General features: G+C 38.4%; 1 protein-coding gene across 1 annotated transcript; it reads left to right on the top strand.

Annotated features, from left to right (window-relative positions):
* Nucleotides 1–2,701: 2,701 nt before the first annotated feature.
* On the top strand, nt 2,702–16,003 carry LYPLA1 (lysophospholipase 1). Its single transcript, XM_040071917.1, has 9 exons — nt 2,702–2,831; nt 3,249–3,280; nt 6,349–6,414; nt 7,943–7,990; nt 8,835–8,905; nt 9,477–9,550; nt 10,255–10,356; nt 10,943–11,119; nt 12,504–16,003. The coding sequence occupies exons 1-9, from the start codon at nt 2,763–2,765 to the stop codon at nt 12,555–12,557; spliced, it is 693 nt and encodes a 230-aa protein (XP_039927851.1). The 5' UTR covers nt 2,702–2,762; the 3' UTR covers nt 12,558–16,003.
* Nucleotides 16,004–16,776: the final 773 nt, after the last annotated feature.

The following is a 16,776-nucleotide window of genomic DNA, read 5'->3' on the forward strand; positions in this document are numbered from 1 at the left end:
TGACACCTCAGCCAGTCGTTTCTAAGCTGAGTCTTTAAAAACGTCAGGCTGCACCTAAACCCCGCTGGGCCGGGGTGCAGCGAACCTTGCTGAGCTGCACGCTGTGCAGGTACTGGCAATATCCATTGCGGCTGGAGACTCTCGTGGCTTAACCCCAGACATCAACCAAGCCTCGCACAGGCTCACCCCCACACCAGTGGGATCGGGGAGAGAGCTGGAAGGATAAAAGGTAGAAAACTCCTGGGCTGAGATAAAGACAGATTACATGGGAAAACAAAAGCTGCACATCCGAGGAAAGCAAAACAAATAATTAATTCGCTTTTTGCATTACTTTTTAATTTCACAATACTTTTTAATTCCACGTTTTTACCACGTGTTCAGCCATCTCCGGGAGAGCAGGGCCCTATCATGTGTAATAGCTATTTGGGAAGACAAACACCATCACCCAAAACATCCCCCCTCCTTCTCCTTCTTCCCCCCAGTTTTTATACTGGGCATGATGCCATAAGGTCTGGAATATCCCTTTGGTGATTGGGGTCACCTGTCCTTGCTGTGTCTCCTCCTATCCTCCCATGCACCTCCAAGTCTTCTCATGAGCATGGCAACCTGAAAAGCAGAAAAGGCTTTGGCTTTGTGTGAGCCCTGCTGAGCAATTACAAAAACATCGCTATATTATCAGCCCTGTGTTCAGCACAAATCCAAAACACAGCCCCATATAGCCACGGGGAAGAAAAATTACTCCAGTCAAGAGCGAGACAGAGGCACTCCTAGTACAGCTGCAGTACTTGATCACATGTATTATTTCAGTCTTTTAAATATAAACGTGTACCTACTGGAAAACCATACATCACCTTCCATTGGTATATTGCTCTGGTGGGAAGGGGGTGCAGGGTGCAGGCTCAGTGCAGTGAAGAACTGAATTGTAGAAGCTGCCATTGTGGAGTTACAAAGGAGAAAGGACAGTTCCCATTGTCAAAGCTGATACTCCTGAGTGTCATATCCTGCTTTCCATCCTGAAACATCTGTTTGACAGTACCTTCTTTCATGTTGAATGTCTGCTTCAGATTGGAGAAGGGATCAGGCAGCAGCTCTGCCAGCCCTGAGAAAAAATGAAGGTAAAATGGAAACCATGCTCCAGAAATCTCTGAGTTTCAGTATGAAATCTGTGTAGCTTCTTACCCCCTTCAAAAAAATTAAGAAAAATTACATTGTACCAATACACAAGATGCTGGTACAAACAATCCTCTTATCTAAGCCCCTTTTAGCCTCGGGCAGGGAAAACGACATAATTTAGAGCAAGTGTTGCCTTGTAAAACTCTCACTGCTTTAAAGAGAAATTTCAAATCAGGTAGAAAAGTATCATACCTAAGATAGATGTCTCACTCTGAAGGGACAGACAATGTATCAGTTTTTGAAAGGTTCAAAGCTCAGATGTTTTCACCAATTCCTTTGGGATTGCTGAAGGTCAGTTTCTTGAAGGCTTGTCTGTAACCAGCAGACTGCCCCATGCCCAATCCATGCAGAGCTCAAGTTTCCCCAGTGCCTCCAGGGCCATGCTAACAGCAACTGGGAATTCAATTAAGATCGTTCCAGCTCTGCTGACTGAAATATTAAAAATTTGTTCTGTTTATTAGAAGACTATTACTTCTTAGGCTGCAGGTTCAGCAGCAGCTCACCTTATAGAAGTGACATTTACATGGTAAATAGCAGAGTACAGAGGGAAAGCAAAATTTTGTTCATGTTCCAAAAAGGTGATCTAGAGCAAGAGTCAGGCTTGGCATACTTAATAAGCACCTGACATAATGTGAAGCTCCTAATCTTTGGAGATTTTTTTTAATGCATAAACTATTTTCTTAACAGACTTGAATTGGGTACAGTACATAAAGCAGGAGAACAAGCTAAAATAGAGACAAATCAAACAAACAAAAAAGTCACCTGGGACAATGATCAAATTTTAGCAATAACAGGGATGCCCTGGCATCAATATTATGTATCAAAGTAGCCTAGCGATCGTGACAAGAGGGGATGTGTATTCAGCATTACACAGCTGGCATAAAGGCTCCTCCAATAAATTTTATGCAGCCAATGCTGGTGATGTTGATGAGCAAAAGCTCTGTGAAAAAAATTGTCCCTGTTTGGTATGGAACACAGCAGTGGGAAGGATGTGAAAGAAGTATAGTGTGCGTTCAGCTGCTGTTGGAGCTGCCAAACAAGCATCCATGCCAGCCACTTACCATCTGGCAAATACAATGAGCATATTGATTTTCTGGGAGTGAATATCTGACAAAGATGTATGGAATAGAAGACAAAGAACAAAGTATCCCATTTTTATAGAAATGCGTTTGCCGTACATATTCAGAGTCGGTCCAAGTATTCGGAATGGACTGGAATGACCCAGTAACTTCAACCAGAGTGCCTGAATAGCCTAACACGTTTCAAGATGAGTAAGAATCAGTGACTTGTGAGCTGTAAGCCGAGAGATTTAATTCGGCGGTGAAGGCATCTAACCCCATGTGGACAGATCAGCCCCATCTAAACCGTGCTGCTTGCTATATTTGTGCTGGTTTTCCTGCCTTCCCGCCACTTAACCTTTTATATTTTACCTATTTAGGAACACCGCAATTTCCTTTTTCCCCCCGGGCCTTACAGCACGGCACAAGGCGCCCGCCCGCCCGCGCCCCTCCCACCCGGCTCCCGCCGCCCTCCCGCGCCGCCTCCCCGCCGCTGGCCCGTGTCCCGCCGGCCGCCCCGCAGCCCGGTGCATGTGCGGCAACAACATGTCGGCTCCTCTCCCTGCCATCGTCCCGGCCGCCAGGAAGGCGACGGCCGCCGTGAGTGCGGGCGGCAGCGCGGGCCGGGAGCGCCGCAGCCCCGCTTTGTTGGCCGGGTGGCCGCGGGCGGGCGGGCGGGGGGCGAGGCGCGGCCGCGCTGCGGGCTGAGGGGAAGGCGGGCGGCACGGCGCGGCACGGCCCGGGCGGGTCTCTCCCGTTCCTTCCCTGCCAGAGGCGGGCCGGGCTCGGCACCTGGAAGGTCAGCGGTGCCCGCGGGGAGCGGCCGCTGATGGCGGCGGGGCCGGGGAGGGGAAGTGAGCGAAGCGGAGTTTTCTTGGGAGAAAGTGGTGCCGCGCTCCGAACTGTGCCTGACCTTGGCTGGGCGCCTGGGGCTCGTGGGCGAGGTGCGTTTGGTTGTTTAATGATCCTAAACCTCTACCTCCGTTGTCTTTTTTGTCGTTGTTTTATTTCCCTCAGGTCATTTTTCTTCACGGATTAGGAGATACCGGGTGTGTATTCTGATCTATTGCATACTCAGTAGCTATTATATTTTCAGATATAATCTGCATATTTTAAACTCGTGAGCAGTTAAAATTTACTTAAGCTTCTTAATTTGCCCTTTACTGAATGCAGCGACCAACAACAGATAAAACTTCTTGTGTCCTGCAATGATGATGACAACTATTTAACTAAGATTTTCCACCAAGTCCTCGAAAACTTTATTCATTTACCTAATTTGGTCTGAATGTGATCTCTCTTTTGTTCCTGAGACAAACTTTGTAGAAAAAAAAGTCTATGGTTTTCTGATCATTTGCTTTCCTGAGAGTGGGTTTCTGGTTATTCCTGTTTGTCTAAATTTAGAGTTCTTTTTTATTCCAGACTTGTGGATTGTTGGTTTGCCAACAGTTGCTGTTAGGCCGTGGTTTCTTCATCAATACATTGTACTTACACTAAAATCCAGATCTCTTTGATCTGTATAAGCAAACTCCTAAGTAGTCACCTAATGTCTACAGATTTCTGTCTCTGAAATGTGGTCTTCAGACTCCAAAAAACCCCACCCAAATAAAATGTATAATGCCCTGTTGCCTTGTTCCTATTATTTCCATGTTTGAGTAGAAATGGAAAGAGTAGGGAATTTCTGGGAGGCATTCTAGCTCTGGTGTAATGTTTCTGTTTGAAGCTTGTGTGAGCCCAGAAATAAGCATGCATTCTTTAAAGCCATTGAACTAACAAGAGAGTGTTGAAGCCTTTTTAGTGGAAGACTTTAAAGGAATTGACACTTAGATACTGAAAATAAGTAGCATGAATGCTTTGTCTATTGTGCTCCCTTGTGGCCAAAATTACATAATATTTTTTTAAGAACTTTTTTTTTTTTTTTTTTTTTTTTTTTTTTTTTTTTTTTTTTTTGTTACCTGGAACTTGAATATTGCCTCTAGGTTGAAACTTGCTATGTTATTTTTTTCCAAAGAACTAACGGAAGTTAGCTATCAGAATTAAAACTTGCATAACCTGGGCATTTAGTAAGTTAAAAAAGAGTCAAGTTCATGCACTTGGCAGTATTCTACAAGTGGAGGGTTTTGCTCTGATTTGTTGTGCTGACGCCGACACCTTGTTTGCCTTACTGCTCTTCCTTTCTGCTGGTAGGACGCAGCTGAGGCAGCACTACTGCCTGCATCTTGGCACCAAACATTCAGCAAAGAATCTTTTGAGCTTTTGGAATTTGAGTCCTTGCAAATTGGCTTAGATGTTGGTTTTGGCAGGGGGTAAAAAATAGAGACATTTTCTTTAACCTAAGTTGTATTCCATAGGCAAGGTGGCATTTCCATGTCAGTGTCAGAGCTAATGCACAGCCTCAGCCTTGTGAATGCACTGAGCATAGTGGAATGTCTGCATTTGACAAGACATGACATGTCTGTGGAAATGCAGTGATTTAGGTGTATTTCTTCTTCTAGTCTGCTGCAGATTAGACTAGACAGAATGCCTTTGACATGCTGCTCTTTGGGGTTTTTTTTAAGTAAAAGCTGTAATAGTGACCCAAAAAATTGTCTGAAGCAAACCTATTAACAATTTTATAACTTCCCCCAATTTAAACTGACCTGTTCTGCTTCACATGAATTTCTAAATTGATCACGTCCATTTACCAGCTGTATTTTTCTTACTCTGGGAAGTGTCTAACAGAGGTTACATCCTTTTTTTTTGTCTTAGCTCCTATATAAATGGCACTTAAAGATTGGTACATACTTGTCAAAATCTGAACGAAAGATGCAATGTAGAGAATTGTTCTAAGGAGCCTGCCTTAATAGGTACACAATGTTGCTTTCCAATTTTATCAAATTAGTCTTTGGAACGGGATAAAAAAAGTCCCCAATTTCTTATGTAACTATTTTTTCTCAGTCATATTTTTCCTTTAGATTCTTATTCGGCCTTCTGTGATACTGCAAATATTGTGCAAATCATATTTCCTGCAATTTGTTAATAATATATCTAAAAGTACTGATAGGAAGTAGGCTGAGATACAGTCAGTGCTTCAAATGTGTGATATCAGTGTGTTGGAAATGCCTTCAACGTCAGGTAGCATGCATTAATTAACTTTTCAGGATGATATTAAAACTAAACCAAACGTCCTTTTATGGTTGGTCTGCTGTTGGTCTGATTAGTTCAACTGTATAACTGTCGAATTTGTCAAAGGTGTTTTCTGCTTAGAACAAAATTTCCACTGTCTAATTTAGTGGGTGAGTTAGGAATACTAAATGATGAGAAAAATCAGGACATACAGGTGCTATTGAGTGAAAAGCCAAGTGCAGGCACGTGCAGTGGTTGTGCATGGGTTCAGATTTGGGTCAAGGTCAGCCCCTGTTTAGATGAGGCCTGGAGTGAACCTTGACCTTACGCTCTCCAGTGTTCTGGTTTGGAGGAAGCTCCTTAACTCACCTGCTGCGCAGATCTTGTTTTGTTATGGACATTCATATACAGTAGCTGCATGAGACTAAAAAGCTACTGCAATCTGGGGTGTTGTTCAGGACTGCCTGAATCCAAGAGCATTCAAGCTGCGCTGAAGTTAATAGGGCTGATTGATTGGGTTGGCTCCATGTGGAATTAGCTTAGGTGCCGGTTTGCTGCTGTTCCATGTCAAGAATTGTGGTTCACAGAATGCCAAGCTGGCTGTCAGAGTACCTGTCTTAACTCTGCAGGAGCTGCAAAGCAGTCTCTGAGCTGCCTGGAAGCAGGATACCTGTGTGCATCTGTTGTGGCACACAAATTAATGAAGCCAGACAGATATGGAGTGGGCTTTGCCTGGAGCCAGAGTGATATTTCTGTAGCTGCACCACAACTATGGCAGCAAAATTAGATCAAGTCTTCTTGGCTGTATACATGCCACAAGCACTCAAGGGCTGAACAAACTTTCTAAGTTTAGTACTACATTCATAATATACTGTGGTTGATGTAAACATTTTCTAGAAGTGTGTTTATATTGGTCTAATTCAGCACGTTTCATACTTGGTCTGTGCTGATGCACCAACTCGGAAATAAGAGCTAAGCCAAAACAGGAGTGCAGTTGAACATGTTTTTGTTACAGGCACGGATGGTCAGAAGCACTTGCCGGTATCAAAAGCCCCCATGTGAAATACATCTGCCCCCATGCGTAAGTTCGTAACTTTCTTGTTCTACATTTTTCTGTAGAGATGTCATCTGTTGAGATACTTCCACAGATATCAGAGAGACATCTCAGATGTAAGATGGTATCTAGCTATCTCTGCGTTTTGTTTTTTTTATATTAAAGCCCATTGTAAAGTAGTGTTGATGCTATTATAAGGGGTTTTTTTGTTTCAGGTGATTCTGTGATTTACTTTGGGGCAAAACTGAATTTTTATTAGTAATTTGGTTCTGGCACTTACTCAGACTGAAAACATATTTGGAAAATTTTAGGTATACAAAGTTATATTATTCTGACATTTTTTTCCAGTGGTTGAGTTGTTTGTTGGTTTCTTTTTCTCCCCCAACAGTCTTTTGTAAAAAACAACTTTATCAAGGACTAGGAGGTTTTTTGGGTTTGGTGGTGGTTTTTTTTTTTGTATCTTACTTACCATTACACTGAATTTGCATTAGCTACATGTACTTAAACTTGGGTGTTTGTATAGTAGATTGAAACTTGCTGTAGGTTACAAAGAAATTTAAAGATTGACAGGATATTGATATTTTCAGCAAATAATGCAATTTAAGCTGTCTTTGTGTGTAATTTGAGAGCTGAAATACTTCTAAGCACGGTCAGGCATCAGTAAATAATGCAGGAAGATCTATTTACTATCGACTTGGTGGCAGAAAAACTAATAAAGTATAATCTTTATTTTAACACAAAATTCAGATTCTTTTGCTCCAGTGGTCTTGGCAGACGCGGAGTAGAAATGATAGGAGGAGAAGGAAGCAATGTTTTGGTGTATTACGGAGCTCTGGTTTATTCATTTGTTTTACCACGTGGCCTAGCTTTGCTGAACCACTCAACAGGAGCTTAGCAGTATCTGCTGTTTTCTTTGCTTGCCCTTTGTCTTCTTCCAGTCCTTCCCCGCAGAACTTATACAGCTCAGTTCCTATAGATTAAAACTAAAGCCAGATTTGATCCTTAGCATGATCTATTGAAGCTGTCTTGCTGTGGCTGAAAATATGGCACGAAGCAGCACAGGGGTGGAGTCCAGCAGTGAAGGCAGGCAGTGCCTAAGCAGATTCAGCTGTTGACAGAAGCACGTGTGGCCAGGCTCCACCACGTGCTGCTTTTGGCTGCTTCCTGGTGGTGCTGCTGTATAAGGTGCCTTAATCCACTGAATAGGTGAATGGAACTGTGATAAATAACTCTTAATTTCAAATAAGTAAATAATAGATGTATATTAAAAATATGTATATTAGATACGTGCACTCGCACACACACATTTAAAGCAGCCCATTAACATTTTGCTTGCTCTCCATAGAGAGTGGTGATTCAATCCTGAATATTAAATGTGTTTAGGCTGGCAGGTTTCAAGAAAGTTTCTTCAACAGATGCTGCAAAGCAGCTAACATTAATTACTGCTTAAAAGTAAGACAGAGTTAGAGGATATGTAATGTCATGACGTTAGTGCATCTGCATTGTTGAATTTCAGTATATATCTTATGTCAGGAGTGTTCATTCTCATTTCTAGGCCAGTTATGCCAGTTTCTTTGAACATGAACATGTCTATGCCATCATGGTAAGTATTTGTTCAAATGCAGATGGTTCTAATCAAATTATATCTGGGGCCATGAAGTCATTGTTCTTAATTTAAAATCATCAACAACCTGAGTATCGGTTTTAATCACATGCAAGTGTAAAAACCTTTTTACTTTAGTTCTGATCTTATAAAAGGGCTGTCATGAGTACACTAATTATCCTTTTGTATCTGTGGTAGTGATTTTTCCTCAAGACTAATCTTTGTATTTTAGAACTAAACCCCATTTTATTTTATGGGTATGATCTGTAGTATGCATTGTGTCTGAATTCACAGTCAGTAGAAGTAGAGATTGGAGTAGAAATATTACTGCTACTAGTGAGTAATATTTGGTGGGTTGGTAGGATATGTAGAAAGTGTTCTTTAGAACATCAATTTTGAATAGACAACAAGAAGAATATGGTAGATTTCAATGATCTTAAACCAGTCTCCAGTTTTATTGGGTTTGGGGGCTTCCCCCCCTGCAAAATAACTTGTATTTGTTTTTCTTGTATGTCTTCAAACCATATTTTAATTTGTACATGCAGCAAAATTCCTGCTAATATTTTTTGAGCAAATATCAAAACTGTGCTACTTAATCTACAGTAAATTACAGAAGGTGTCAAAACTCAGAAAAGCTTTTTTGACTAGATCTTTTAAGTCTTATAGGTCTTTAAAGCCACATTCACAGATTGTGCACAGTTTCTTGTGATCTATGGGTAGTTGGTACTAAGCAGTATGACAGCTAACATTTTTGTCTGGAAAACATCCAGGTTTCATTATTTGTGTATTAAGGAAGTAGAATGGATGCTCTAATGAGTAATGCTCTTGTTGATGTTTTTGTAAGGTTTGATATCATTGGACTTTCTCCAGATTCACAGGAAGATGAAGCTGGGATCAAGCAGGCGGCGGAGAATGGTATGCTTAGGAGCATTTTTTATGTCTTAAAAGTACTTCCAGGTATTCTTGAAAATGAACTATCAACCTGAAACAGGTTTTCCAAAGATAACATTTTTTTAAGGAAAAGAATATGTGTACATGGTATCATCACTGACCAAAGTTTAGCTAGGTGAACTGTTTGTTGTTTGCTTTTTAACATTATTAGTAAGTGGGGTAATTCATCAATATAAACACCTCATACTCTGAAATTTGGAAACAAGTGTAGTGTTTTTTTAAGAGCTTTTGGGTAGCATAGCAGATCAGAGCAGTATTAGCATTCAGTCATGTTGCTTTTACTTGGAAGAGGATACCATCTTCCCAGCACTGGCGCTTTTGCAAGACCTATTTGCATGTTTTTCTCTTTGGAAATTATACAGTGGCACTGAAATTTCTGACTGTGCTCTAGATCTTCTGGTATTTTTAATCTATAGCAGCCTAGATTTTCCTTTCAGTAACTTTCTCTTGATGCCAGGAAGAAGGCATCTCTGCTCTTCTGGACTTTTTAGAGAATGGAGTGAATTTTAACAACTGGCTTTTATTTATATTGCAGTTAAAGCACTGATAGATCAAGAAGTAAAAAATGGAATTCCTTCTAATAGAATTATTCTGGGAGGCTTTTCTCAGGTAAGGTATGATTGGAAAGAACCATTGTCTTTTTTCTAGGGAAGCAGCCTGGCCTTATTAAGCTTAAGAAACCCAGACACTTAAATTGAAATCAGCTGATATTAGATTCTTCTAAAATTTTAAGATGTCGATTTTCCTTTGCTTTAAGAAATGAAGGGTTTTTTTGGTTTTATGCAAATAATTACTGTTCACTGGGACATGCCTGTGTAAAAGAAGTACTAAAATAAATACTCTGTTTAAAATCTTTATGCACATAACCTACATAATTTTGCTTGAAAATTTTGGGAGTATTTTTAATTGAATTTGGTAGATATTTGATGGTCTGGATTTATCTGGGAAATCTTTTAGTTAGTATTTGTAAGGCATCTGTGGTAGGTAGCTTAGTAGGTTAATTGGTCCATACGTAATTCTCCCAGTCTGCATGCAAATAAATTAAATATTAAAGTAGTAATAATACTTTTGGGTTCTTTTGGCAGCTGTTAGTTACAGCAAATTTGCTGGCTTGCTTACTTCTGAATTGACCACGTGGACTTGGAGAAAAAGCAAAACAAATGTTGTACATAAATACTGGTTTAGTTGTTGGCTCTAAAGAAGAATGGATTGCAGTAGGAAAAGACTTTCAAAGGAGAAATCAGAGATTTTGAAGGAAACATTAAAAAGAATTTTACTGTCATTATTCTAATAATTATATTTCTTTATTTTAGGGAGGTGCTTTATCACTGTACACGGCTCTTACAACACATCAAAAATTAGCAGGTGTCATAGCCCTCAGCTGTTGGCTTCCTCTACGGGCCTCTTTTCCTCAGGTATTTGTTTCTTTCCTAAGATGATTTACACTTGGAGAGTGAGTATATCTGGAGATTGAATCTTGTGCAAGAATTAGTGCTCATTCTTTTTACTGGATGATGACTGTTATTTGATAATTTGGAAGCTTTTAAAATAGGGCCCTAAAATTTTAGATTTTGTTAAGTAAGGAAAACAAAGAAACACTCAGTAGCTATTTTGCTTAAAATGACGCTACTAGAAAACTTAGAGGATATAACAAATTTTCCTTGAAGGTTAATTTTCTGTCTGCCATTTGTTCCATTTGCAAGGCACTATCTTATTAGTGACTGGGTGTTTGAACAAAGTTTCAGGTTTTTTGCTTGGCCAGAAATTATGACTTTCTGTTATAAAACTTTTTGCCAAGACTTTATTTGCAGGTCTTTGAGTTTACTGTGTTGTCAGGTACAGAGCTTACTTCATAAGGAGCTGCCTGTGGAGTATACATTGTACTAGTTCTCCTCAGAATTCAATTTGCTTGTCATGCCACAGGGTAGAGTGCCATGGGGCTATTTTATTTCAAAGGTGTTAGCCTTATCTCCATGTCTCTTTCTTCTCCACCCCTCCCAGGGCCCTATCAGTGGTGTCAACAAGGATATTGCTGTTCTTCAGTGCCACGGGGACTGTGACCCTCTGGTTCCTATCATGTTCGGTTCCCTCACTGTTGAGAGGCTGAAGACTATGATAAATCCAGCCAATGTAACCTTCAAGACTTACTCTGGCATGATGCATAGTTCATCTCTTGAGGTAATTTTCTAATACACCCTGTTTTAGCTGGGTACAGTTAATTCTTTTCCCTCAAAATGTATTTGTAGGGTTTTTTTTGGGAGGGGGTTAGTTTTTGGGTTTTTTCAGTTGTTAGTTAGTTAGTTTGTTTGAATAAGTGCTTCATGCTACTATTTTTGGTGAGTAACTGAATTCTGGGCTAAAAAAGCATCCAAAACAAAAGTTTATGTAACTAGTGAGAACTTCCTCATAGGATTGTATTTTAGGGACTAAGAAACTTGGTCTATAAAATGCTCTTTTTCCGAAATTTTTATTGTTTGCTTAGTTAAAAAAAAAATAAAATTAAAAGACAATTTTCATAGCATAAATCCAAGATGGTATTTTGGAGAGAAGAATCCTGGTAGCTCTGTGGAGGGAGACATTGAAGGAATAGGAAGAGAGGGCTGACATTATGGAAGAGGCAGCCTCAGAACATGTATTTATGATTCTGGCTCAGCAGCCAGCTGAGCTGATGTAATAACTTCCTGCTGCCAGAAAGGGGTGGACTCCCTCTGCTCGTGACCTTGTGGCTCTCACTTCCTCCTTGTACAAGCTCTGGGGCAGATCAGAAACTTCCTAGATTCATCTGAATTTGCCCAAATGGCAAAAACTGCAGCTTTCAGCGATTGCAGCTGTAAGGGGCTGGAGCATCAGGGCTCGCACAAAGTGATAGGAGCAAGAAATCGAAGAGAAGGCAAAGAACAGATTTGCCATTTGTCAGTAACATTGTTAATTTAGATTGTTTCATCTTGTGGGAACTATGGCTTCGAACAATTTCTTTGTAGCATTTATAGAGTAGTCTTGCAATTAGAATGCAATATTGCTGAGTTGTTGCACAAATATATTAATAAGGTGTTCTTTCTTACAACAGTGACTTAATGAAAAAAGATTACCTTGGATTCGTTTCTCAATTTGCTGTATTGCTTTTCCTTAAGGGAGGAAGCATGCTGAAAATGAAACTGAATGGTTAGGAGGAGGAGTTGCTGGCTTTTCATGCTGCTGCTAACTTGTGAAAGTTTAAAGTATACCAGAAGCTATGGCCTTAGCTACATTGAAACCCTGTACATAGTCAGCCTGGTGCTATCAAGATCACTTGATGAATAATATGTAGTTTGCCTCTTAAACTTTAGAGAGAAAGAAAGGGTCGTCTGCTTGCTTTTTTTTTTTTTTCCCCTTGTATTTTAGCCTCTTCCGAGTGCATAGTGCCATGAAGTTAACAGCCTTGGCTTGTGTGCAGAGTGGTAATCAAGTAACTAATTGCTCAATATTTCTAGCCCAGCTGCTCAAATATTAAAGCATGATTTAGTGTAGCTGATTATGTGGTAGTAGAGGACTTCGACTGATACATACTTTTATCTTTAAACAGGAAATGATGGATGTAAAACAATTCATAGACAAACATCTACCTCCCGTAGACTGAACTGATCTGTGAGAAGCCTTCTATATAAATACACCAGCATCAACTGTGGTAGAGTGTTAAATCTTTTCATATGCCTGATAGGAAACATTATTTCTATACCTGCAGTGTTACTACTGTGTTGCAAGTTTATACTTACAATGAAGATTAAATAATACACATGTACAAGAAATTATAATCTTTTTAGTATTTATCACCAAGTGGTGGGAAGGATGTGAATGAGGAAAGTAGGTAACAATGACAGAATGTAACTGGTTTAAGATGTCTGATTTTTTCTTCCTTGATTGCAGAATTTCAAACTATTTGTACAAGTAATAAAAATACTCTAAATTTAGGTGAGCAACATAGATGTGACCAGTCCAGTTTTACTTGAGATGTGATTTTGTTCTTAATACTCATTGAAAACATATGACAATATTTCTTTTATGTAATGAATGCATAAAGAACACAACATAAAACACAGTGAGCATAAAGTACAGAACATGTAATGTAGTGGGCATATGATGGTAGAATAAATGCTACCAAAGATAAAGCTTTCAGGATTATATGTTAATTGTTTAACAGATAGAGAGGATGTTCTATAATGGCTAGAAGTCAGCAAAGGTATTTCTTATGTTAAAACTGCCTCAATTTTAAAATGTTAATTTAGATAAATACTGTGGAAATTCTAAAGGGACTCATTCCTTATTATTATGTTATTTGTTGCTTATTGTCTTTTTTCTTTTAAGCTCATTGCAAGAGCTGAGTTAGAACAGAATTCTGTAGAAGTGCATAGGATTAATTTGAGTTTCATTACAAAAAATCTTGTTTTCATACTGAATATTCATCTGATGCTTTAGTTGTAGTACATTTGTTTATGTATTTCACATTAACAACTACAAAATATTGTTTTGATTTTTTTTCTCTGCGCTTTGAAGTAAATAACTGAAAATAGTGCAGCTGCATAGTTCTGTGTATTGTTGAGCTCTCATCTGTAACACACACTTGTTTATTTTTTTACTAGAAATGTAAGTGCAGTTGGGATATAACTTGCCTAAACTTTCAAGTGATACTTTTAGATGATACTGTGTAATACTTTCTCATATTACATGTTAAGACTTGATTTTTTTTTTTTTTTTTCCTTCTGAATAGGAACAAAGCATTTTATTTTCAAATCTATCCTTCTACATTTCCCCAGATTAGTATAGCCTAGGAATATGAAGATCTATCCTGGAAAAAAAAAGAATAAATTTACAAGATACAGCATGTTTCTTCTTTCAGAACCTTAAAATTGTAGAATACACTGGTTTACAGGAGTTGATGTGCACTCAATAGCTTTTTTCAGTTAAGAGCCATAACTTACTGCTGGAAACAGCTGTGCTGTAGTGTTCAGAGGCTGTCAGCACACTAGGAATGTTTAAACAATGCACTACACTTCTAACTGCATAATTTGCTGTTGTAACAATGTTCTATCCTGTAATAGACTTTCAGTCAAAGAATATTTCTATTTTGGATGTATCTGTCATGTCAGCACTGTGCATTTAAGGTACTTTTCCACTCCCAGGGGTCCTCTTACAGTGTATGTGGGTTTACATCAGGTATCTGCCAGTACAAATACATATGTGAGGAATTGCACCTTTTTATCTCTCCTTTAACATTGCTGCTGCCAGAGATCTGAACTGTTTACCTAGTCTGTGTTACCAGTTTTCAGTGCTGTTTTATTTTTAATGTTGCACTTCATTTTTAGGAAGCTGCTTCTTTTCTAATTCAGTTTCTCTGGATTATTAAACATCTCTTAATATGTAAAATTGAGAAGGAGTTTTTTTTCTTAAGTGGTAATGAAACTGTTTGATATATTCCATCTGTGTAGTTAAGAGGGCATTTTTATTAACTTTCAAGTTTAATTAGTGATTTCTCTCAGTCACTCTCTTCTATAGATCTGCCAATTTGTCTTTCAGTTAATTTAGTTCACAGAAGAAACCATAATATTCTTACTGTAGTTGTGCCAAAGTTCTTTTGAGAAAACATTATGTCCTAGCTTGGAGTCATTCCCAAATTGCATTAGCTGATTTTGCAATTCTACTGAATTGCAGTCTTGGTAAGCAAACTATATATTATTTCACCTAGTTTTTAGATTTCTTTTCACTCCCCTGTTTTCCAAATAATTTCCTGAGTATTGGTGTGTTTCCAAAGTTCTTGCACAAACTTGTAATTTTTCCTTCATTATTTTCATGTTCTGTTTGCAGATTTGTTGATGACTCTGTTCATCTGTCTTAACTTCTAATTGATTGTGTGCACATTTCACATATTTTTCCTTCTGTAAGAACTGGTTTAAAAAACTATTTCTAAGGTGTTAAAATGAGATCTGCCCTAGCTTCCTTCTGTGTGAGCTTCATAACACTTTCTTCAACTTCGTGAACTGTGTTTACAGTTTGTGGTCACATCCTAGTACTTAGACACTCTAATCCAAGTAAGCTTCAACTGTCACTGTCATGATGCTTTCAGTTGTTTTTCTAGAAATGCTTTTTATGTGTTAACTTTGTTCAAACATTCAGCTATCATAACAAGATTCTCTTTCATACTGTTGTTTTGCTGCTTGCTTTATCAAAGAGCTGTGCTACCAAAGTCAATATAAGTAAATGTTTTGACATATTTTGAATTTCTGTATTCTAAGAAGAATCCTGCTCATTTTTCTTTTCTTCAGGAGTCTGTTTATATTGTAATTGGCAATTCTTAAAGAGACTAGAAGCTAGAGGATACTTAAAGTCTATGTGTCCTGGCTTATTACAGTGTGTGTGTTGAGCTCCTGTCTTTTGTAGCTTCCCAGCTGGTTTGAAAGCTGATATGATCTTGAAGTTGGACTTCTTCACTACCTGAAGTGATTTTATGCTGGGATTGTTGTTATAGTCTATGTACTTGAGGCTGAATAATAGCTCAGTCTGGTGGGGGAGTTTCCAGAGTATTCTATTTAAATGGAGAAGTTTGACTGTTAGTGTTCTAAATATGAATGTCCTATCCTCATAAACTGCAATTTGAAACTGTCCAATAATGTTATATTTTGAATTGTTGGACTTTCTACCAGAGGAGATGATGTCTATCAAACCTGTGAAAGCATTGATAAGAAAATCTCTTGCCTGCAGATCAGTTTGTTTCAATGAGTATCTAACTCCTTAATGTGTTCTTAATTTCAGTATGGTACTTAAATTGGACTGCAGTTTTCTGCTGTCAGAAGTCTGACTTCTTGCTGGAATATGTTGCCCACTTTTGAATAAACATGTTGAATTGCATATTATAAGCCAAATTTTCCAGCTATTCTTCAGGTAAAACTTTACTGGGATCTGTACTGTGGTGGGGGCTATATGATTTGGTCTCTTTGTCCTACCTTGTATAATTACAACACAGTAAATTGGTGAAAGTACTGTACACTGCAACTGGTATTAGAACTGTTAATTAAAACATGTTCTCTCTAATGGAGTATACTGCACTTCATTGAAATCATTTGGATGCATCTTTTATGTAGAGGTGCTATTTGGGTTGATGGATATGACTGAGGGCAAACTGTAGGATGCTAATGAAGCCATATGTACAAGGCTTGTGTCTCTTAAACTTTATAAACAAATACTGAACACTTAGTCCTTGTGTTAAGAAATATAATTTATATTTATTATAAACATCTAAAATGTAATTTATTTTACTATTTATAAGAAACCTTAACTTTAGAAATTATTTCTGTATAGGGAAAATGTAAGAGCTTTCCATTTTTAATCATTGTGAAATAAATTTCCATTGGTATTTGGGCAAGTACTAAAGACTTTTTTAATACTTACCGGAAGGAAGTTGAGCTTTTACGTGCTGTCAAACATGCACTCTAGAGGCTCCTTGAAAATGAATTGCACGGTAATGTATGCATACTATAATACAGAGGAACAGTGATTTTTATAGTCACTGGAAAAAAAAATCACTTGCCAAGTTAGGTTTTGATACTTTGTTGAAAGAATCCTGAGTATGGTTGGAGGCTGTTTTTCATATTATGGGTTCATTTTATTTTAACTTGTTTTCTTGGAATTTACAATAATTCTGAAAGATAAAAGAAATTAAGGTATTTTCTAGTGGAGTTATTCTAGGACACTGAAGAGCCAAAGTCTTCCCACTGTGTATTGCTGCGTTTCATGTTGTTGGAAAGGCTTTGAAGTTGATGGTTTGGCATACACACCACTTAACAGACTTGTTAAAGAAACAATTT

The sequence above is a fragment of the Hirundo rustica genome, chromosome 1, assembly GCF_015227805.2.
Source record: "Hirundo rustica isolate bHirRus1 chromosome 1, bHirRus1.pri.v3, whole genome shotgun sequence".
Taxonomy (NCBI): Eukaryota; Metazoa; Chordata; class Aves; order Passeriformes; family Hirundinidae; genus Hirundo; species Hirundo rustica.